General features: G+C 37.9%; 1 protein-coding gene across 1 annotated transcript in view; it reads right to left on the bottom strand.

The window, feature by feature from the left end:
- Positions 1–633: 633 nt before the first annotated feature.
- The window catches only part of fat1b (FAT atypical cadherin 1b), a 50,182-nt gene continuing 26,292 nt past the window's right edge, over positions 634–24,523 (bottom strand). Inside the window, 19 exon segments of the mRNA XM_073854618.1 lie at positions 634–1,226; positions 2,934–3,020; positions 3,949–4,541; positions 4,622–4,732; positions 4,817–4,970; positions 5,153–5,612; positions 5,688–5,839; positions 9,163–9,294; positions 9,374–10,163; positions 12,117–12,305; positions 12,396–12,539; positions 13,078–13,215; positions 14,249–14,463; positions 14,561–14,950; positions 16,488–16,721; positions 17,056–17,209; positions 17,295–17,491; positions 19,758–20,004; positions 20,006–23,817. Of these exon segments, the coding sequence (XP_073710719.1) occupies positions 928–1,226; positions 2,934–3,020; positions 3,949–4,541; positions 4,622–4,732; positions 4,817–4,970; positions 5,153–5,612; positions 5,688–5,839; positions 9,163–9,294; positions 9,374–10,163; positions 12,117–12,305; positions 12,396–12,539; positions 13,078–13,215; positions 14,249–14,463; positions 14,561–14,950; positions 16,488–16,721; positions 17,056–17,209; positions 17,295–17,491; positions 19,758–20,004; positions 20,006–23,817 (8,498 nt within the window). The 3' untranslated portion in view covers positions 634–927.

A 24,523-nucleotide genomic window follows, 5' to 3' on the forward strand; every position in this document is an offset into this window, starting at 1 on the left:
TTATTTTTTCCAACTATGGAAGTAAATGGGGTCCATGAACGGTTTGGTTACAAACATTTCTCAAAATATCTTCCTTTGTGTTCATTAGAACAAATAAATTTATACAGGTTTGTAACAACATGAGAGTGAGAAAATTCTGACAGAATTTTTATTTTTGGGTGAATTGTCCCTTTAATGGCCCTTAGGGGACATTTGTTATTATCTTCACATCATCAACCTTAGAAAATTTCACAGCTTCATTAAAAGTTTAAATACCCCTATTGAGACTAAACATTAAACAGCAGGCAAACAGTGTAAGCCTTTTGATATGAAAGTTGTCCTTAGATAAGAGCTTTTTGGGTCTGTGAATCATGACCTCGTCTGTTGCCTAATATCAAAACACCATTAAAAGGATGCATAAATGATATTGCCAAAAAAGACATGTAAAAAGGTTTTTATATCTGATTATTACCAATAATCACTTGAATCACTTAATATGTCAATCACATTTCTTTGAAACTGTTCATGTAAGCATATGCAGATTTAACAATTATTTAAAAGGGGGATTCAGTATTTTCCCTTTGAAAAAAAATCACACAAAAATAGTATTGTTTTAAATGTTTGGAATCATGTAAGACACATTAGTTAAAGCAGTTGTGTTAAAAGGCTGTTTAATAATACATAGAATTATGTTACTGAAAAAAACATAGCACATCTCTACAATGTCATCTGTAATGAAATGATGCTGCATTCACAAGAGTAGGTGTCACTACAGTCCAAGATATTTAACATGACAAAAAAATTATGGACGCACCTTTAAAGTCAATACAGAATGGCATGTTAGAGGGAAATGTCCTACGATACAATATTCAGTTCTGTATGAGACACTATTTGACCACATAAACCATCTTAAAGTTACACTTTTGATGTTACCAGACATCAAATCTTTCAAGTCATAAAATTCCTAACCACTGGTAGGCAAGTCCTAAGGGTGAGCTTGTGGTATTCTTGCACTGGGCTGTGAGTAGTCATGGCTATGACTGGAGGCATTTCAGTATCAAGAGGGAGATCTTTAAAAGGGGGTAGGAATTTCTTAATGTCATCACCTCCGGTAAAATAGTCTTTGTCAAGAATGCCTGGAGTGGTGTGGATGGAGGAGGACATCTGCACAAATTCAAACTGGACAAAGCCTTGCCTTCCAGAAGTGTACACTTTCTGCATCCAATCTGAGGTATCCCAGTGATAGCCTGTTTAACAAACATATTTAATTCTTACCGCTGGTTTCACAGACAAGGCTAAAACACATAAGTTGTCTCATCAGGACTGACCGATCTTAAAATATGCAGTGGCCATTGTTTTGTCTCAAGACACACCTGGAACGTCTTTTTCAAAGGCAAGGTTATAAAAGTCTTTAAATATCTTAATTTAACTAAGGCCTAATCCTGGCTTTAGCTAAGCCTTGTCTGTGAAACCAGGCCTTAAGTTATAATAAGGCAAAACTACATATGACTGGTTATAGTCACCTATTAATGTCTCTGTCACAGGTACAAAACAGATTTCAGCTCATGCATATTTTCAGACTACAAGCTTTCTGAGGCTCATTTATATTTAATAGTGAGAAGAATGTAAGTGCATTATTTTGAAAAAGCTTGCTATAAGTACTCTAAAAGTAAAGATTAAACAGTGAAGTTCCCCAGAGATTGATGGCAAAGCATCAGAGCTGAACTTGTTAGAGACTATTTACGGTAAAATTTTATTTCGATAGTCCACTTTAGACATTTTACTAATTATAAGTAACTTTGCAACTACTTATCCACTACCAATCTTTAGAGAATTAGTAAACTGTCTGCTTAATATCTACTAACACTTTATTGGGATGATATCTCAACAGACATTAAACTGTCTATAAGTATCTTTGCAGGTGCATGTCAACTTATTCCACTAACCCAAACCTCTTCCCTAACCCTTACAGTCTACTAATACTCTAATGACAGTAAGTTGACGTATAGTTGCAAATTATTAAAAGTTAGATGACATGTAGTTGCAAAGTTATTTATAGTTAGTAGAATGTCTAAAGTGGACTATTAAAATAAAGTGTAACCCTATTTACAAATGAGGAGCTCAGATGCAAAAGCCGCTAAATGCCACCACAGTCAAAGATGACATACCTGTAATGATATTACCTGAATGCATATATAAATATATATTATAAAGTGTAATAAAATGCTCCTGTATAGCTCAATGGTAGAGCATTGTGTTAGCAGCGCAGAAGGTCATGGGTTCAAACCCAGGGAACACACAGTAACACTTTACAATTTGTTAACAAGTAGTTAATACGTTAGCTAACATGAACTCATAATGAACAATACTTCTACAGCATTTATTAATCTTAGTTTTAATATTTTTTAGTAATCTTAGCATTTTTTTAATCTTGCGTTGTAACTAATATAACATTAGCTAATGCACCATGAACTCACATGAAAAACTGTATTCACATTAACTAAAATTAACAAGAATTAATACATGTTGAAAAACTATATTGTTTATTGTTCATATTAGTTAAAGCATTTACTAATGTTTACTTATACAACATTATTGTAAGTGTTATCGAACACATACTGATACAAGAAATGTATACCTTGTAATGCACTGTAACTCACTTTGAATAAAAGCATCTGCCCAATGCATAAATGTAAATGTAAATAAAACATCAACTGTGGATTACATTGCAAGACAGAAATAATAAATGTGTAAGCAAGTCTTCTGAAACCACCAACATGACATGAAACATAACTTACTGTTCACCTTCTCACCATGTTAATCTATTTTCTGACAGGGTGCATCAATCTGGAAGCTTGTAAAGATAAAGAAATCAGTCATTTAATTATCTCTAACACTTATTTCAATATTAATTTAATTAATTACTTATTTTATTTAATTATTTAATTACTTACCGTTGTCATTTGTGATGTCTGATTCAAGGGAAGACACAGACCGCATCTCTCTACTATCATGTAAACAGGAAATAAAGTCATCCTCCACTGCCAATCAAGAAAATGTTAAAAGAATTAACATTCAATTACATTTTTATATAGCACTTTTCACAATTGTTTAATTGTTTCAAAGCAGCTTTAAATTAATAGATGCAGGAGAAAACACAGAAAAATCATAAACATAAGCAGCAGAATACAGCGACTAAGATTTAACCGTACTAGCGAGCGTAGTAATAATGTAACGTATATAAGAGGGTGCTAAGTTAAGCCAATATCAGCTGACTCCCCAGGGGTTGAAAAAAAACCCTAGGAGAAAAACCCTGAGGGAAAAGTCCTAGGAGGGAAAAAAACCCTTGGGAGAGAGCCAGACATAGCTGATTCTATAAAGGATATATTATAGGTACGATTTTATAAAATTTTATGAGAATTAAAACATATAAAGTAAATAGCATCTGTGTAAAAGCAATAACAATCAAGTTTACTGACTAAACAACTGAGGCGAACACTACTTGAGTATTTTAAGTACATTTTCCAAGCATCTGTGCTTTATCAGAGTGTTTGTCTGGGAAAAATGTTACTTTACTAAATAATTTTCACTACATTCTAAAGCATAGACTCTGTGTATTCCTTTTATTTTGCATATTAAAAGTGATTTAATACCTAATTACATAAAAAATGTTTACTTTTACTTTTCTTGAGTAAAAGTACAAGTACTTTTTACTTAAGTAAAAATACTACATGTTCAATGTACTTAAATATTAAATATAAACAAAAACTTGAAATTATGAAATGTAGTGGAGTAAAAATGATGATAATATGCTTTGGAATGTATCTTTTCCAAAGAAAAACACTGACAAAATACGAATACTTAAAAATGTACTTTTATGTAGAAAGTAAAACTTAAATAGTGTCCGCCTCTGCTAAACAATAAACAATTGTTTAATGTCCTCTAACTAATGGTGCTGGTTTTACTTACCATCATCCTCTTCTGCCTGATGTATGGAGTAATTTTGTGAGTGATGATGGAAAGCTTTGATACGTGGTATGTTAGGAGCTACACTGCACACAGCTAGAGTTTTTTTCAGATCAATGAGTGAATCTGGCATATAACTGCTAAAGTCGAAAGTTGAATCTTGCTCGTTTCTGCACTCTGCAGGAACACTGGGTGTGTAGGAGACGGGTCGCACTGGGACCTGTGGTGGGATGTCCACACAGGATCTTTTTCGAGCTTCGTTGTAAACATCGGACCTCTGAACGTAAGAGTCAACAGCTTTGTACTTGTTAGGAAATTGATGTCTTCTGGCAGGGTTGCAAGCTCCTTTCCACACTACTAAGAGAAGCAGTGTTAAAGCAAATACCGCAGTAAGGAACGCCAGCGCTCCGACTAATTCTCCGAGCCGAGAGTTCCAGGACGTAGACGTGATGAAGTTCTTCACCTCCATGTCTGTCTCACAAAATCTTCCAGCGAAGCCCGCCGAGCAGGAGCAGTTAAAAGATCCATGCATGTTGATACATCGGCCATTGTTGAAGCAAGGCCTGTCCACACATTCGTCGACATCGATCACACACCTAAAAACAAATCTGCTTTCAAACATGCAAGAAGAAATGATACTATATGTCTAAGAATACAGAATATATAAACATCAGACCTTTCTCCTTTGAAACCCAGCTTACACTCACAGATTGGTCCATCAAGACTGTCTATACACAGACCACCATTCTGGCAAGGGTTTTCTTTGCAGTAAGGTGCAATATGGCACCTGCAGTCACACAGAGAACACTAAGTATACATTTTTTCTATTTACAAATATATTTGATATGGTTTTTTTTTATAAATGCAGTACCTTTGACCTGAGTACTGGCCCCTGCATTTACAGTAGTAGTCCAGGTTATTTTGAATGCAGGCTCCTCCATACAGGCAGGGGTTGGAGTCACAAGGGCTAATATTAACCTCACAATGAGTCCCAGAAAATAATATGCTACATTTACAGAAATATCCTGCAAGGGAATATCAATGATTTCAGCAACACCATATAGTAATATAACAGCAAATGTGAATGTATATTAAATACACAGTAGTCACAATGTCTGAACTTTAGGTATTGTAATGATATTTTTTAATGTCTAAAGCATCAATGTAAACACATTGTATTTATAAATCTATGTGAAGTGCAATCTACCTCCACTCTGCCTCTTTATGCAGCTTCCTCCATTGAGGCAAGGGTTACTGGAGCAGTCTGAAGATGAGAAGACACAACCATGAGACACCCCTACCATGTTCCCAATGGAAACCCCCGATGGACCACTGGAGTCCAAATCCAGTCTCTGTCCATTGAACACCACAGAGTCCATGCATCCATGTAAACCATTTGATGCAGGCAAACCAAGCCCAAGTCTGGCACTGAGAAGATGAGCGTATCCTCCCAGAACCACCTGGTTACCCAGGCTGAGGCAGTGCAGGGGGCCGGGAGCGATACCTGATGCAGAATGGAGCTTATCCAGGACCAGTCTGGCATAGTTACGCTTTACCTCAAGTTCTGCTACATGCCACTGTCCGTCATTCACCGGGATACTGTGCACAGAAACTGTAGCGAGACCCAAGCCGCAGTCAAATTGGAACTGCAGTCTACCTCCCACTATCTGAAGACGACGCAGAATACATTTAGGTGACAAAAAGACAGCATCCAATAGTCTTTATTTTGATTCTTATCATACCTGTAAAATGCTGTGGCTTCTTCCTCTGGTAAACATCACTGTTCCTTCTCTTGATAGAGTTTTTAATGTTAGCGTGAGCTTCAGTTCTCTACTGCTTTCTCTCATGTGGTAATTAATGTAGCTCTTTTCAGTAAATGTCATTGAAGATCCTCCTTAAAACATAGAAAAAGTGCTAAAGTGCAACATTCAAGTTAAAATTACTTATTGTCTATTTTAAACACTTTTATAAATTACCCCACTGAAAAAAATGATTCATTGAATTTAATCAATTTTTTTAAGCTAAGCGGTTGCAATCAATTTATTTAAGCTACATTTCAACAAAAAACAGTAACGTAAAATAAAATATAAAACTTTTGTTTAAATGTAGCTTAAATAAATTGATTGCAACCACTTACCTTAAAAAAATGGATTAAATTCAATAAATAATTTTTTTCAGTGTAAGTTGTGTTATTGACACGAAATATTTGATTAATTTATTTGTGTTATTGACACAATTTTCCGCAGTTTTTCGTGCCACTGGAGCACGAATGTCTTTTTCGCGTCACGAGTTTCTATAAATAGTTTTTGTGTATGTGGCACGACTATCTTTATCGTGTTTTTTTTTCTCATTGTTTATTACTATTTTTAAATCGTTGTCTCTTGGGGTTGGGGTTAGATTCACGGTTTGCGTTAGGATGTAATTTTATGCATCGGTTTCTAGGTGTTTTTCTTGTGCTTTTAAAACTATTCTTGCCTGGAGTTGGGGTTAGAGTTTGGGTTTGGATGTCACAGAAAGTGATTCTAACCCCAAGCGACAATTGTAAAAAAAAAACAGGAAAAAACAATGAGAAAACAAAATATAAAATGACATGATAAAGAAAGTCGTGCCACAGACACTAAAAACAATTAATAGAAATTTGTGCTGGGTGACACGAAAAAGACATTCTTGCTCCAGTGGCACGAAAAACAGTGTGAAATCGTGTCAATAACACGAATACATTAAAGGTCACGTTCTTCCTGATACCATTGTTTAAACCCTAGTTAGTGTGTAATGTTGCTGTAATAGCATAAATAATACCTGTAAAATGATAAAGCTCAAAGTTCACTGCCAGGCGATATATTTTCTTCAATAGAATTCCTCTTTAAAAGCCTACAACGAACGGCCGGTTTGGACTACAGCCCTGTATTTCCTGCTTTAATGACGTCAGTAAAACAGTTAGTTAACTAAACTCCACCCACAGGAATACGTCAGTCACCAGCTTTGGCTCAAACGGCTCTGCTAAGCTAAGCTGCTATCGAATCACAGCACACTAAACAAACTACACAATCAGGACTCGATACGTATTTCTGAAGGAGGGACTTCACCTAACAAGGAAGACATCAGCCCGTTTTGAGGGTAGTGAAAACGGCGGAATAGAGAAGTAAATTGTGTGAAAAATACCTTTTTTTTTTACACGTGAAACATGAACACATGTTATATTGCCCACTATAAACACAATCAAAGCTTCAAAATCAAAGACAGAACGGGAGCTTTAATCAAATATTTTGTGATTATAACACGAATTTCTGTGAGATTGGGTTGTTTATAAAACGGTTATGTCTAGTAGAATGAGTATAGGTAGTGTGAATGAAATTCGGATGCCATGTTGATACATCGTGTCGCATATCACTATAACAAGAAGTTAGGCTTTAACCGGAATGTGCAATTTAACTTCAAGAAACAACTGTTATTCTTAAATTTTATATATTTAAATTTAAATAGAGCCACGTAATTGTTTTCCGACATTTTTATAAATAACCACACCTCTCCTTATTCTTTTTTTTTGGGCGAGTCCTCTCCCGGGGGATAGTCTCGGGATAGTAAAGTGTCCATCGAATGCACACTTCAAAATCTTGCTGGAGGTGACAGGTACTTTTCGCCTACTGTTTTTCCAATACTATGAATTCGAACATACTACTCACCTCGTCTACTGATTTTCACTTACTACACTGAAAAAAAAGATTTGTTGGTTCAACTTAAAAAAGAAAGTTACCTCAGTGCCTTCAAATATTGAGTTTATTTCGACTTAAAATATTAGTTAACTAAAACAAGTTGTGTAAAAATATCAACTAATATTTAAAGTTGAATTAACTCAAAATTTTTAAGTAACCGGGTGTACATTTTAAAAATATTATTGCAAGTTAAGCTTTATTATATATATATATATATATATATATATATATATATATATATATATATATATATATATATATATAAATTTTATCAACTTGGATTTACAAGTCATTTTACCTGTATTGACTAGTGATGAGTTGACAACTTAAACAGCAACTCATCACTTGTCAAGATAGTTAAAATGTCCTGTGGCTGCACGAGAATTCGTACATATTTTACAAGTTGGCTAATTCGTATTAACTCATACGACCACATTCGTAAGTTTTTGTACAATTTGCCTTGACCCCTGTGACGTTGGGGTTAGGTGCAGGGTGAGGCGTTGGGTTTCGTTTTTGCACGATTAACTTCGTATGAATTCATTCAAATGAACCAACTCGTATAATATGTACAAATTCTCGTGAGATCAAGCTGGTAAATCCTAGTCGATTCAACTTAAAAATGTAAGTGCAAAAAGTTTTTTTTCATTGTAGACAATTTTCGGACGCAGCATCTGTTCACAGTCTGTCAGGGACTACTTTTTTCCAGTGTAAGTAATTTTACTTCGTGAAAGTTGCGTTGATACATATTATTTGCTTTAAAATTTATATTGTGAGGTTTTAACTCTTTCCCCGCTAGCGTTTTTAAAAAAAGTTGCCAGCCAGCACCAGCATTTTTAATGAATTTCACAAAAGTTTAATGCCTTCCAGAAAATGTTCTTCTTTAAATATATAAACAAACAATATATCAGATGAAAGAACAGACCCGCTGCTTTCAAACAAAAAAACCTGTTTCATCCTACCTTCATTAGTTCTCTTGTAATCACCTCTCAAACATGGGTAGGTTTCTTCAAAAACACCCAATTTTGAGCAAAAAACTGAGATAATTCCATGTTTGCGAAGGACTTTTGATAGAGATCAGATGCAGAGCGATCTTTAAAACATACACAGAGTTCTTTCTCTTTCACGTGAGGCGCTACTTCCAGGTTGTATAAGTTGCGGAAGTGCGCCACCAGGTGGATAATAGGGGTATTGCGGAAAGACGGAAAATCTCGTCATTGGCGGGGAAGCATTTTCTCTTAATTGACGAGATATCTCGTCAATGGCGGCGAAAGAGTTAATAAAGCAACAAGGTACTCGAGGCTAGGTTTGTATGCACGACTGATGATACAGCTCTGGTACCTTATTCCTTACGGTTTTACAGTAATTATTTTGGCAAAAATGATGGCTTCCATTATAAATTTTACAAAAAGAAATAAATGTGCCTGTGAACCTGTGATGATAAGTCCTTTAAATGACACTATTAACACAAGGACATTGAAGCATTAAAAGTGATGTTTACGGTTACCTGAGCATTTGCCTTTGGCATCACCTGTGCATATGCACCTGTGCTCATCTTCTCCACCACCAGATACACACTCATTGCCCTCAGGACATGGTTTATTTAAACAGCTTGTTTTGTGCTTCAAGCTCTTTTTATCTGAAATAAACATTGCATAAAATCTAAGTAAGCTGAAGAGTCATACCTAACAAATGGTATAAAAGGTAGCATAGTATACCTGTGCACAGACATTCAGCGGTGATGTTGTGTCTGGGTATGACATAGCTCACTATGGCAGTGCTGTATGTAGACATGCTGGTCTGATCAAGCCGAACCACGCGCCTACATTTGCCATCCGGAAAATTCAATCTCAGGACCCTCAGCACACACAGTCCTGTCAACTTTCTAATAGCTTCTCTGGAAGAGTTGAGCTTCTGAACGAGGGCTTCAAGTGAGCTGGTACCCGATCTTCTCAATTTCTCGAAAAACAAAAGAACATCCAAGCCGCCGCTGATTTCCGCAGGCTGAAGACTGATTAACTGAACATCGCCCCTGTGGACTCCTGCGAGGCTGTGGACCGCCCTTTGAAAGCTCTTCCAGTGGTCTTGGATGAAAATCTTAGCAGTGACGCCAGCAAAGCTCACAGACACAGAGCTGTCCAGCACCTGCGGGGTGACCTGCTGTACACGCACTGTGACTCTGGCCAAAGACGAGAAACGGCCATCGCTGACTGAAACATTGAGTTGGTAATGACCCACATCAAGGCCTCCGCGGGCCAACAATCTACCGTCTGTGGCTCCCACAGTGAACAAGCTGATTGACTGTGGCTCCAGACTGAACGTGAGAGTGTCATATTTATCTTTATCTGTGGCGTGGACCCTTCCCAGAATGCCCCCTGAGTACTCGTCTTCCTGGACCATGATGAAAACATCCAGAGGAGTCACAGATGGTGGATACACACTCGCCTGAACTACAAGCATGTTGACAGCTGCCACTGATTTCAGTGGGGGACTTCCATTGTCAGACACCTGAAATTTAAAACATGCAATATTGTAATATGTTTCTATTTTTTATTTTTCATTTACATTTTTCTACATAAAATCAACATACATGAATTAAAAACTATTCTGGGAAAATATGATATCTTTAAGGATGACTGAGTAAGGTCATGTCAAAGATAATGACACTATAGCCTGGATTTAAAGCAAAACCACCGTTTTTCAATATTTTACTATGTTCTTACCTCAACTTCAAAGAATTAATACAATTCAATAATATTTTATTTATAAAGCGCTATATTCTAAATCACAATTGTTTAATTGTTTCAAAGCAGCTTTACATAAATAAATGCAGGAAAAAACACAGAAAAATCTTAAAATATAAACAGCAGAATACAGTGGTTAAGATTAACCATACTACCGAGCTTAGTAAAAATTTAACCTATTAAAGGTGCTAAGTTAAGCCAATGTCAGCCAGTCCCTCCAGAAAAATGTGATTATGCGATCGCATGATTTAATGTATAATCAGTCAAAGTCCGCATATTTATGCAGGGGACGCATTTTTTCAAATACGCCGCACTTTTGCAGCATAAATTGCAGATTTCTGTGCGCAAATATGCATTTTCCTAGCAGGAATCACATATATCTTAGCAGAAAGTTGAAAAATGTTGCATTTACCTCACACAAGCGCAGCCATGTCCCCTGTTGTCATGAACGTTATGAAGTGACGTGAACATAATTAAAAAGCTGCAAAAGCTGAAAACAGTTTTTTCAAGTTCCCACAATTTCATTGCATAAATATCCGTATATTCCATTGCATTTAAGAAAACATGACGCAAGATTAAGGATTTTTGCCTGCAACAATCACAAAAAAACTGCGTTTTTCTGGAAGGACTGGTCAGCAGACTCCCTAGGAGTTGAAAACCCCCCTAGGAGAAAAACCCTGTGGGAGAAAAGTCCTAGAAGGGAAAAAACCCTTGGGAGAGAGCCAGACATAGCTGATTCTATAGAGGATATATTATATGGTGCGATTTTTAAAAATTTTATGTTACTGTATATATATGTATATATACATGGATAAGTAGATTAGATGGGGGCAGCTGGTGGTCGTTGTTCCGACATCAGCACGGCATTACGTTGAAATACATATCTTAATTCAATGTGTACACTTAATCTTTGTACAGCCCGTCGTGAATGTGTTAGCATTTAGCCTAGCCCCATTCATTCTTTAGGATCCAAACAGAGATGAATTTAGAAGCCACCAAACACTTCCATGTTTTCCCCATTTAAAGACTGTTACATGAGTAGTTACATGAGTAAGTATGGTGGCACAAAATAAAACGTGGTGATTTTTTAAGCCCATAAAAAATGAGAACTATATTGTATGGCGGTAGAGCACTTAGTTTGCAGCACTTCGACCTCGGGCGCAGAAATATTGATGGAGGTCGAAGTGCTGTAAACTCAGTGCTCTTCCGCCATACAATATAGTTCTCATTTTTCATCCGCTTAAAAAATCGCCACGTTTTATTTTGTGCCCCCATACTTACTCGTGTAACTACTCATGTAACACGTGTCTTTAAATAGGGAATACATGGAAGTGTTTGGTGGCTTCTAAATTCATCCCTGTTTGGATCCTAACGTCCTTCACGACGCGCTGTACAAAGATTAAGTGCACGCATTGAATAAAGATAGGTATGTATTAATTTGTCTAAGTTGAACATAGTCAAATATTGAAAAACAGTGGTGTTTTTATATATATAAGCTGAAAAACCAGATACAGTAATATAGAAAAGTAGGGTATTTATTTGCTTGTCATGACAGTTGTTTAACACAAGAGGGAGCTTTCAACTAATAAATCTTACATACCATGTGCAGAGACACCTACTTTTTTGTATCATCAAAGGAGTTGTAAACGGCATTTGCTATTTTATCAACTGCTGTTCCTGTGTTTACACACATTATTGAACCAAACTGAGTTCTAACCTGCACTTGTAATACATGGTGGCCCTTTCTTAGTTGTCCACTTGTCTTAATCACAACCTGCTGGTCAATACTGAAAGGGCTCATCTGGTCACCCTTCACAATACAAAATGAGAAAGGAGGCCCATTGTGGGGGGAATCATCGTCTGTCACATTGAGTAATAGTACAGTGGCCCCTGTGGGTAGATTCTCCTATAGATGAGAGAAACAGACATTAGATTATAGCATCTCATTGCATTATCAAGCAGTAAGTGAGGAATGAAAAAGAGAGGGTGGTCTTGCCTGTATGATGATACTGTAGTTATTCTGAGAAAAGACAGGGGGATTATCATTCACATCAGACACGACTATGTTGATTATAGCACTGCTGGATTTTGTGGGATTTCCATTGTCGGAAGCCAGCACGGTCAACATGTAACTTGCTATCTGATTTAACAAAAAGAACATGCGAATAAAGCTTTGTAAGGAATGAAAGACTTGCAATGATTATCTTAAACCAGCCTATGGTGTTTTGCTGTTTAAACTGGTTTAGCTGGTCTCCCAGCCTGGTCAAGCTTCAGCCACCAGGGGCTCATTTATAAAACTGGGTGTAGGATCCTTACTAAAAGTTTACATGCGCCCAAAAGCCACAAATGGTATATGCCAAAAAATATTAAGACTTATAAAACAAAGCAATGTTCCCTTTATAAATAACAGATCACTTGCAAATGTGCGTGCATGAATCATTCTCAGATCCCACCCTGCAAGCCCATTCTCCTCTTAAGTTTGTTTTTATACAGTAGATCACAGCCTTTGTGTGAACTGCGTACGCACATTTCCAGCTTGGTTTTGTGCGTACACATGCTTTATAAATGAGACCCCTGGTCTCTAAAACCCTTTAAACCTTTAAACAGACCAGCCTACATAAATATTACTGACATAGGCTTCTTATGCAGGGTAACAGGTATAATTCAAAAAGTTTTACCTTTTCTCTGTCCAACTGCTGGGTGACTCTTAGTTCACCGCTGTCTGCATCCATGATGAATGGACACATCTCGTTGTTGTCTTTAATGGAATAATGGATTCGGTTGTTTAAAGGTCCATCAAAATCATTGGCTAGTACCTAAAGACATTTAAGAAGACATGTAAAAAAATTTACCTGTCCTCGCATAACTATACAGTATGTAAATCTTTTTTTATGAGATTTTTGTGGTTCTTGGCGCCATGATGTTAGGGTGTTAAAGGTGGTAAAGTTCTTACGCATGCGCTCATTTCAAAAACTAAGTAACAGTTTTTTGATTCTCAGTCGACAGAAACATCCTCTTTTGCACCTTTAAAATTAACCGTACTAGAGCGTAGTAATAATGTAACGTAAATTAGAGTGTGCTAAGTTAAGCCAATGTCAGCAGACTGCCCAGGGGTTGAAAAAAACCCTGGGAGCAAAAACCTGCTGGAAAAGTCCTAGGAGGAAAAAAACTTTGGGAGAGAGACAGACTTAGGTAATTCTATATATAATAGGTACGATTTTATACAATCGTATTTGTTATTTGGGTACCTTTTCATAGTACACAAAAGTACACCTTTGCACCAAAGGGTACCTCAGAGGTGCATATTGGTACCAAAGAGTGCATATTACTACCTCAAAGGTACATATTAGGACCTTTTAAAAAGGCACTGCCCCAGTGACCCTTTTGAACCATTTTTTCTGAACAGTGTACATAATTTGTATACTTTGAAATGTAAAAGCATGTGTGTCTTTCAAAAGCTCCAAGATTTGAAGTGATGATAACAAAAATATGAACAGATGTAAATATATAATAAAGTATAGATAATAAAGTAGACTAGGTTTGTTTGTGGAAGTGTAAAGTGAACCTAAAACATCCTCATATGCTTAAATCATGGATAGTTTGAAAGAAAAAGTGTTTGTTTAATACAGACAAGGGCCCTGTCTGTGAAATCTAAGATAAAGTCTAATAATCTAATTATGAGATTAGGAGCAACAAAGTTTGATTTCAATTTTTGACATGAGCTTACTCAGTCAATATTATAGCTATCAAGGTTGTCTTTACATTATGTAGGATGATTTTATGTAGAAAACAGTAAATCACAAAAATGCTGGGCTTTCACAGACTGGGTCACACATGTAAAACATTTACCATCAACACAGTGCTGCCTGGCCCGATATCCTCACTGACTATACTCGAGTAGATGTTCTGGCTGAACTCAGGGCCGTTGTCGTTGACGTCGAGGAGATGAACAGTAACAGTAGCCGTATCACTAAGAGATTGTTTTCCTCTGGAGAAAGCCATCACTGTCAGGTAGTGCTGTGGAGAAACCTCATAATCCAGCAGCCCCATCACAAAGATGTCACCTGCAACACAAACATTCACGAGAGTCCCCGAAAGCCAAACTGGAGTCTTTTTAGTAGTCTTCTAGACTGTCAGAGGAAAAGTGTGTGTTTGTGTTACCTGTCTGTGAATTAATGCTGAAAGCTCCATTCTCGTTGCCGCTGGTGATATAGTAGGTTGTCTGGGATATCATTTCTCCATCCCTGCTTGCAGCAAATACATTTAGAAGCTTAGTGCCTATCGCAACATCCTCAGGAACCGTAGAAATGTAGTTCCTGCGCTCAAACGCCGGCGGATGGTCATTAGCATTCAGCACGGTCACCAGCACAGACGTAAGAGAGGAGAGCCTGTGGGGAGAACCGTGGTCTGTAGCTCGTACCCTCAAAACATGATTGGCCTTCTTCTGTCTGTCCAGAGTCCTTTCTAAACTAATAATCCCTGAACTCCCCTCAATAGAAAACAGACCACCGGCTGAGTCTTCAAACGAGTAACGGATTTTTCCATTCATTCCTGCAGATGAAGAAACAAACATAAAGACAAGTTACATTTCTGGGGTCTGATAAAATCTGCAGAAGTGTGGTAGGTGAGAGAGGTCGTTTTTCTTAGAATTGGTAAGGGCAAGCTGTCTGCATGTGTAACCGGTCTTACTCTCCCCCGTCCCAAGCGAGACTCAAACAACAAGGGCACTCTAACAAGAAAGCTAAAAGCCATGACCTAAAATATCTGGTATAGGATCCAAGCGAAAATGTGCAGGTGATGTATTAATATGGAAGTTTATCCGGAGCCTTTGCATTGTGTTCAATGTTATACAGTAGGGCAGGTGCTAAACTGATATATGTGTGTGCGTGCATGTGTATACAGGATACAGCAATTTTCAGCTAAGGCTAGAAAGAGAAGTTGAACAAATGAACTAAATGAGTCCCGCGTAAACCTCAAGTCTGCTTTATATTCCAGTTACAGTAGACAGGTTGCCTGAAATATGATCTAATTGCCTTTTGGTGCCTTAATTTGCTGTTTATACACAAATGCCTGGGATGCTTGTTTATATGCTCATTAGTGCAATGAGAGTGAATGTAACTGCTCGTGTTGACAGTCCAGTCTAATTGCCTCCGACTAATAATGCCTCTGAAATTCCTATGATGACAGTATCGGAGTAAATTAGAATTAATCACTCCACAATCTCTTCTCCAATCAGCAAATAGTCATAAAAATCCTGTTGATGTTAATTTCTGTCTGGGCATTAAATAGAGCTCACAAGCGAGAGAAATGAACCAGTAATTATAAGACATCCACCCAAGCAGTTGTTTATTTTAGTGATTAGTGCCTATAATAATGTTTGCAAGACAGATGAGCCTCCACATGACTATAAGTGTTGTACTGGAAGCAGTGGAGAGAGTGATATGTGTGTTCATAACAGGACTACCACAAGGTTCTGTTCTAGGCCCTTTGTTGTTCTACACGCTGCCCCTTAACAATATTATTAGAAAGCATGGGATTAGTTTCCAATTCTATGCTGATGACACAGTAATATGTTTAATCGAGACCAGAGAAATTTATCAAGTCATCCAAGGATGACCAGTAATTTTCTTCTATTCAATTCAAATAAGACAGAGATGCTACTTATTGGCCCAAAAACCTGTAAAATCATTAGCATACAATTTGCAACTAGAAGGATGTACTCCTACCTCATCCAAAAAAGTGTATCTACACAAAATTACTGCAAACCACTGTGAGAAAGTAATTGTTACCTTCACAGGGAGCCAAGACAATCACACATAATGGGAGAAGATTTTAGTCAATTGTTTTGCAAACGGAAAACATAACACGAGAGAAGAAATGCCTCACAGAGCAAAAGATGGCACAGGCTAATAACCACAGATGCAGCAACTACTTTAATCACGACACGCTGCTGGAGACGTCTGTTTACAGCTGCTTTGCTACTGTAAATCTATCTACAATCAAAGAAACCAAGACAGAAATCCTAAGAATTGTATGAAAAAACTATAATGCATACTAGTGTTGACACTGGAAAGCAAGTTGTTCATACCAGTGTCTGCATCAAAGGCCTGTAGTCGTGCCACGTACGTCCCAGGTTGTGTACTCTCAAAAACGCTCACAGGGTGTGGGTCAGATGTGAATTTGGGGGCATTGTCATTAACATCATTGACCATAATGACCACAGCAGCTCGGCAGAAGCGACCGCCTCCATCCAGTGCATGCACAGTTAGGTTGTACACATCGGTCGTCTCTCTGTCAAGGTTTGCCAGTGTACTGATGGCACCTTTAGGAAATATGTATTATTAGTATTTAGATTAATATGTATTGTATAAACAGAAGGATGATTTCTAACTTATCTTACACAAAAACAGAGTTTTAAAACAGTATGCTTTATAAAACAACTTGTAAAAGCTTTATTTACATAATATTAATAATATAATGTCCAAAAGAACATGTTGTCTATTGACATTGTCTTGTAGTGCTTAAAGATCTGGACTGGTAGCAGAGTAGAGGTTTAAATCCTACAATGCGTGATCTTGCTGAAGTTTTTGCCCATTACACAAATAGATAAAAGCATACAATAAATGCCAATATATTTCTTTGTTTATGTATTGCACCTGTTTTGGAATCAATTGTAAATGATTCAGCTCCATTGCCGCTCAGCTGGTATGTGATGTCTGCATTTGACTCGATATCTGCATCAATGGCAGAGACTTGAAGAATTTGTTGTCCGGCAGGAACATCCTCAGAAACAGTTTCGACATACAAATTCTGTGGAAAAATAATTTTGAGTGAAAAATTGTGGCATTTAGCTTTGAGTATGCACCTGAAGCCTCATGAATACATGCATTTTTACCTTCTCACAAACAGGACTGTTGTCATTTGCATCAAGAACAGTGATCTCGACTGCAGCCTTCGTCACAAAGGTACCATCGGTGGCCGTGATGTTTAAAAGATAGAAATCTCTCTCCTCCCTGTCCAGGGGTTTCTTGACAACAACTGCCCAAACACCATCTGTATACTTCACATCAAACAGGCCCTGTGAGTCTCCACCTGAATACATTAAAACGCAATAATTTACTTGGCCTTGTCAGATATATGAGCATATTTAATAAGCATATTAGCAGTCCAATCATCATGCTTTTGAAGTCATTTTAAACAGCTTGGGAATTCACATTTCTAGCTGCATACAAGATACTAATCAGCTAATGTAATGAAACTGAGACCAGTCACAAGATGCTCTGGGTATCTAATCAGCATCAGACTAATACAGAATACTTATATGCCATAGATTATTCATAAGGTATAATTCAGCAATTGAGCATGTGAAATTAGCACTGTAATTTATTTGCTGCCTTTCTAAAGGTTAACGCACACCTCAAACTCTCATTTTTAAAAGGCTAATATGTTTTTACAGGGATAGTTCACCTGAACATTTTCTTGTACAAATTTATTACAGTATATAGGTTCAGAAGACTCATAATTCTTTAATCACATAATTTAAAGCATGATGTTTGAAATATCTATAGCTTTTGGGGGAAGGGCAATGCTTGGCTTTCCCAGAAGAAAATTTTACAAAGTGTCTATTTACACTAAGTGCAAATAGTATTTTGGCAAATGTTATTTATACATAAAGATGCATGGAAATCAATGGCTTCAGTGGAGCATATGCACTGTAAAAAGTGAAAAGTTGATTGAAATTACTTTAATTTGTAAAATGTAAATTTTTTCAACTTAAAATTTCACTTTAGGTGGACAATTTAAGTAAAATAAACTTAAACTTCCCATTCTTTCTTTGTTTTTGAAGCTGTGATTGTGTTTACATTGCGCAATATAACATGTGTTTATGTTTCACATGTAAAAAAACGCAGTATTTTTCATACAATTTACTTATCTGGATAGAGGGTATGCATTGACGTCACTTTTCCGTGTGACCACGCCGGAACTCGCTCTGTTGAGTGGCAAACGTTCAACAAAATGGCTGGTTTTCATAGCGGCTGCTGCGAAAATGGCAGTAAAACTGACTATTATCAGCTTAAATTGAATTTAGTTGGACTTGATAGCAGAGGGGGACAATACCTAGTTACATTAGTTACATTTTTCAAGCATCTGTGCTTTATTGGGGTGTTTGTATTGGGAAAAATTTTACTTCACTACATTCTAAAGCATAGAATCATATTGTGTATTCTTTAATAGTACATATTAAAATGTATTTAATACCTAATTAGCCTACATAAAAATTGTGTACTATTACTTGAGTAAAATGTACTTAAATATTAAATGTAAAACAAAAACTTGTGTTTATGAAATGTAATAGGGTAAAAATTATGATAATATGCTTTGGAATGTATGTTTTCCAAAGAAAAACACTGATAAAATACAAATACTTGAAAAAATAAAGTAGAAAGTAAAACCTCTGCTTGATAGTGACCCTAGCAACTTGTCAACCCACCTGTGGTATGTGGACGTTGGAATGAACGATCAATTTACCTCTCCTTTCCGTGTTTTTTGTCTTTAAAGCGATAGCTCCGAATTCTTGTTAATCTGTTAGTATAGTCTATCGCACAACAGCTGTTTCTCATTTAGACGCGTTTCCCCCGTGTTTTCGCTGATTTCACACTGTACACACAAATGCTGCCACTCTGTCTTTTGCCACTCAGTGGGCGTAACCGCAGTCATTTTCGCCGAAGGTGACATCAAGTGCATACCCTTTGTAGCGCTGTTTTCACTGTCCTCAAAACGCGCTGAAGTCCCTCCTTCAGAAATACCTATCGAGTTCTGATTGTGTATTTTGTTTAGTGTGTTGTGATTTGACAGCAGCTAAGCCAGAGCCATTTGAGCCAAAGCTGGCGACTGACGTATTCCTGTGGGTGGAGTTTAGTCAAACACTCTTACTTTGACGTCATTCAAACGGGAAGGAGAGGACTGGAGTCCAAACCGGCTGTTCGCTGTAAGCTTTGAAAGAGAACTTCTATCAAATAAAATACATCGCCTGGCAGTGAACTTTGAGCTTTATCATTTTGCAGGTATTATTTATGCTATTACAGCAATATTACACACTAACTAAAGTTTGAAAAATGGGATCAGGAAGAACGTGACCTTTAAGCAAAAAGTTTATGTTTGTTCTCTTTTAAATGTCACTTATGTCTATTGAAAATAACTGATATCCCCTCTGTGATTTTTCTTTCTTCGGGATTACAGTCTCTGGTCACCATCTGCTTTTCATTGTATTGCAACATTTAACAGAATTTCATTCTGAAGTAAACTATCCATTTAATTGTACAGTATGAATGTCAATAGCGTAGCATTGAAAGCGTACCTGTGATAAAGCAGCTGAACCTCCTGTTAACCTCCTCACTGTCAGAGTCAACTGAGCTTAAAATGGAGACCACTGTGTCTGGTATGGATTGATCTTCTCTCACAGTGCCTTCAAATACAGCTTCAGTAAATAATGGAGGGTTGTCATTTATGTCCACAACTGTCACTTCTACCACAGTAGTGCCTGTCATTTGCCGTTCCCGGGATCTGTCTGTGGCCACCACTGCGATCCTGTATCTGTCTCTTTTTTTCCCTGTCCACCTCTCTAAGTGTAGTTATCCAGCCTGCCTCACTGTCCACTGCAAACATCTCCAAAACCTCAGGACTCTCCTGGTTTTGATGCAATCTATACGTGACCCATCCGTTCAGCAAAGAATCCAGATCAGTTGCCTTGACCTGCACGACAGACGTCCCTTCTGGTAGGTTTTCGGCAATATACGACTGGTACGTAATAGACTCAAACTGTGGGCTGTTATCATTAACATCTTTAAGATGGATGCTCACATTTATCAATGAGACCGTTTCCATGCTTTCCTTAATGTTTTGCACCTGCACTGAGAGTTGATACCATTTGGTTGCTTCATAATCAAGTATTTTTGTGAGTGTAAGCCTTCCAGTGTTGCTGTCAATGGTGAAGACGTCATCTTTGTTACTCTCTAGGGTGTTTCCCCTGACAAGGCTATAGATCACAGTGCGCTCATCCTTGGCTTGGAAGATATCAATCTCAGTTCCAACAGGCAGGTCTTCAGAAAGTTCCAGCCAAAGCAATGGTTCAATAAATTTTGGGCTTGACGTTTCAGGGGGAAGTATTCTTATTGAAACAGGAGTAATAGATTGCGTTGGTGGGTCTCCAGAATCTTTAGCTTTAACGAAAAAAGAATACAGGCCATTTTCCAGACCAATTAGACTTTCCTTTGTGACAATGGCACCGGTAAGTGGGTGAATTTCGAAGGGCCCAATATCCGAGTCGATAATATAAATTATATTAGCATTGCTACCTTCATCTTCATCTACGGCAGATACTGTGATCACTGTTGTACCTCTTTGAACATCTGCTGGCACGGTAACTTTATATTCTGAAAGCAGGAACTTTGGTGAACTGTCATTTATGTCAGATAGAATTACAACAACGGTGCAAAAGCCTAATCTGCCACCACCATCTTTAGCCATCAAACTGATGTACATCATTTTCTCTTTCAGCTTTTCTCGGTCTAAGCTCTCTTTTGTGTAAATCTGCCCATCGGCATTGACAGTAAATTTATCCCTGGCTATATCATTTACAATGAAGAATGTCAATTGACCATATATTCCTGGGTCTTTGTCAAAGGCTTCGACTTGTATTACCAATGTACCAACTGGAGAGTTTTCTGTGAGCTCTATAAGATACTCATCTTGAGTAAATGATGGGTTGTGGTTATTCTCCCCCATTACATAGATTTTAACCTCAGCATTATGTCTGAAAACACCATCAGTCACTGACACAATTAAGCTATAGACGGACTCACCAGATTGTCGGCTAATGCTTGCAATCGCAATTTCTCCAGTCGTCGCATCAATGTCAAAGACATTATCGTCGTTTCCAGACATAATAGAGTATTTAAGTTGGCTGTTAGCAAGGCTGTCAACATCAAATGCTTTTACACAGGTCACAAATTGACCTGGATAAGAAATCTCTCGTATGGTGGCATTATAAAGCTCTTGGGTAAATACAGGTGGGTTGTCATTAATATCAGTTATATATATCACCACCAGAACCTCAGAAGAAAGCTGAAATGCTCCCCTGTCAACAGCTTTTACAATCAAATCATGCTGTGATCGGGTTTCGTAGTCCAACGGCCCAGAAGTCTGAATCACTCCACTCTCTTCGTCTATTCTAAAATAATCTGAGGCGCTTCCATCTTTTTCATACATCTGATAAAACAATAATGCATTGCTTTCTGTGTCCGAGTCCGTCGCTAGCACTCGTAACACCGAAGTTCCAATCACAACAGATTCAGAGATGCTGATGTCATATATTGCTGCTTCAAATTTGGGTGTGTTGTCGTTGACATCTTTCAATATAACATCTACAAAAACATCAGAGTGAGTTCCAGTTAGACAGTCTGTTGCTTGAATGCTTAATCGATACGCCGGATGAGACTCATAATCCAATGCTTGAATGACTTCAATGAGTCCTGAATTAAAATTAATGGAGAACTGATGGAATGGGTCTCCCCCAGAGATGATGTAGACTGTACAAGGTCCTTCAGTCTGATTGGCCACGACCTGAAGTATAGAAGTATGTATTTGCACATTTTCTGGGATTTCAATCTTATAAAAAGGTCTTTCAAACATTGGAACGACTTTGTTGACCACTGAAATGACGACCTCTGCATTTGAGATCAGTGGTGGATCACCTCCATCTTGTGCAGTGATGTTAATAACAAACTTGCCGATGCTTTCTAGTTCAAGAGGTCTTTTAAGGGATATTTCTCCAGAGGAGTTTACTTGAAAATATTTACTGTGTCGTTTCAAATAGTATGAAACGTGTGCATTTCTGCCAATATCTTTGTCCACGGCAGTCACCTTCTTGAAAACTGTACCTACTGCTTTGCCAATCTGAACAGTTGCGCTATAGGGCTGGTCTACAAAGACAGGAGCGTTATCGTTCACATCTTCAACGTGCACTCTAACTAGCACGCGGGCAGTCCCGTTCAACCTTTGCTCTTTGGTTACTTCCACAAAAATGTCAAACACATCCTGCTCCTCGCGATCGAATGGGACACCCGTTGAGAAGAGGACTCCAGATGTGCCTCCTATTTCGAATCTGGGGTTAGGGTTGAGGATGGAAAAAAACAACGGCTCGTTGATTCTGCTTCCAACTACAGAGAGGATTGCTAGGGTTTTCCTTTGCGTTGAGCTTTCCTGCACATAGGCAGTGAACATTTCCTGAGTGAACCTTAGTCGTTTATCTCTGTCTGCTTTGACTGTGAGTTTCACAATTGCAGAGCTAGTAAAGCGTCCATCGGAGACCTGAACCGTCAGCCTGTACATGCTGCGCAGCCGTGTAGCATTTTGCACAAAAATATCACCTGCATTTGGATCAAGTAGGAATTTGTTTCCTATGTTGCCATCTATAAGAGCAAAACGTAGTTTGGTGTAAGGCAAAGAGTCGTCATCGGTAGCGCTTAAGGTTATAACTTTAACCCCTTTGTAGGTAGGCAGGACAATTGTCGTCTCGTATAAATCCTGACTGAATTCTGGAGCACAGTCATTAAGATTAATGACATGAATAGTCACGTTGGCATTGTTATGTGCAAATAATCGTGGTGTGCCAGTGTCATGGACCTGTACTCTGAAGTTAAACATCTTTCTTTGCTCATAATCCAGGCTGCTGAGACTTGTAACAGCTCCAGTTTCAGAATTGATCGAAAAATAGTTGTGAGCGAATGGCTCAATTATCTCATAGACAAGTCTGGCATTTTTATGCGTATCAGCATCTGTTGCAAGAACTACAAGTGGAGCATTCTCAGAGGTCAGAACCACACTGCCAACAGCGGCTGATTCGCTTATAAAGCCAGTAAACTCAAACTGAGTAAAAACAGGAGCGTTGTCATTTTCATCGTTTAATAAAATGTTTACTGTGACGCTGCTTGACATTCCAGCCATGTCTGTGCCTTGTACGATAAGCGTATATGACGAAAGGATTTCATAGTCCAGCTTTTTTCCTGTGACGATAGTGCCAGAGTTGGGATTGATGACAAATGCACCGTTCACATTTCCTTCTTTAACTTGATAGAAGATTGTTGATTGGCTGGATGCTGACACTAATGCTACAAAACTGCCAACTGGGACAGATTCACTGATTTCTGCGGATGATAAATTGAAGGGAAACTTTGGCTCGGTGTTCTCTGAGATGGTGACCGTGATCTGGACAACTGTAACCGCACTGAGTGGAGGTTCTCCCCTATCGGATGCTTTTATTTGTAGCACATACTGATCTCTGTATTCATGATCAAGTTTAATAGCAACTGCCACAATGCCCGAAGACTGATCGATGCTGAAGGAGTTTCCATGATTTCCTACAACATCAAAGAGAGATACACTTAGTAAATTAGAGATAAAGATTACACAGTTGTGGTATGATCCAGTACTTATGTTGATTATCGAGTACATCAACAAATGGCATGATAGTGATTTGTGTATTATGTACTGTAGGTAAAGCATCTCATTAATAATAACTGAAGAGTTTAAATGCAAAACCCTCTAAGTGAGTCTGACATGTAATCATGTAAATGAGTAAGAGTAAGAGTTACTTTATGTTTAGGTTCAATCATTTCACTTTAAAGGGACACTCCACTTTTTTTGAAAATATGCTCATTTTCCAGCTCCCCTAAAGTTAAACATTTGATTTTTACCGTTTTGGAATCCATTCAGATGATCTCCGGGTCTGGCGCTACCACTTTTAGCATAGCTTAACACAATCCATAGAATCAGATTAGACCATAAGCATCGCGCTAAAAAATAACCAATATTTTTCCTATTTAAAACTTGACTCTTCTGTAGTAACATCGTGTACCAAGACGTAAAATTAAAAGTTTCGATATTCTAGGCAGATATGGCTAGGAACTATACTCTCATTCTGGGGTAATAATCAAAGACTTTGCTGCCGTGACATGGCTGCAGCAAGCGTAGTGATATTACGCAGCAGCCGAAAACAGTCCCCCTAGTAACTTTCAATGCAGGGGACTATTTTCGGGCAGTGCGCAATATCACTGCGCCTCCTGC

Source organism: Misgurnus anguillicaudatus, chromosome 16 (assembly GCF_027580225.2).
Source record: "Misgurnus anguillicaudatus chromosome 16, ASM2758022v2, whole genome shotgun sequence".
Classification (NCBI taxonomy): domain Eukaryota; kingdom Metazoa; phylum Chordata; class Actinopteri; order Cypriniformes; family Cobitidae; genus Misgurnus; species Misgurnus anguillicaudatus.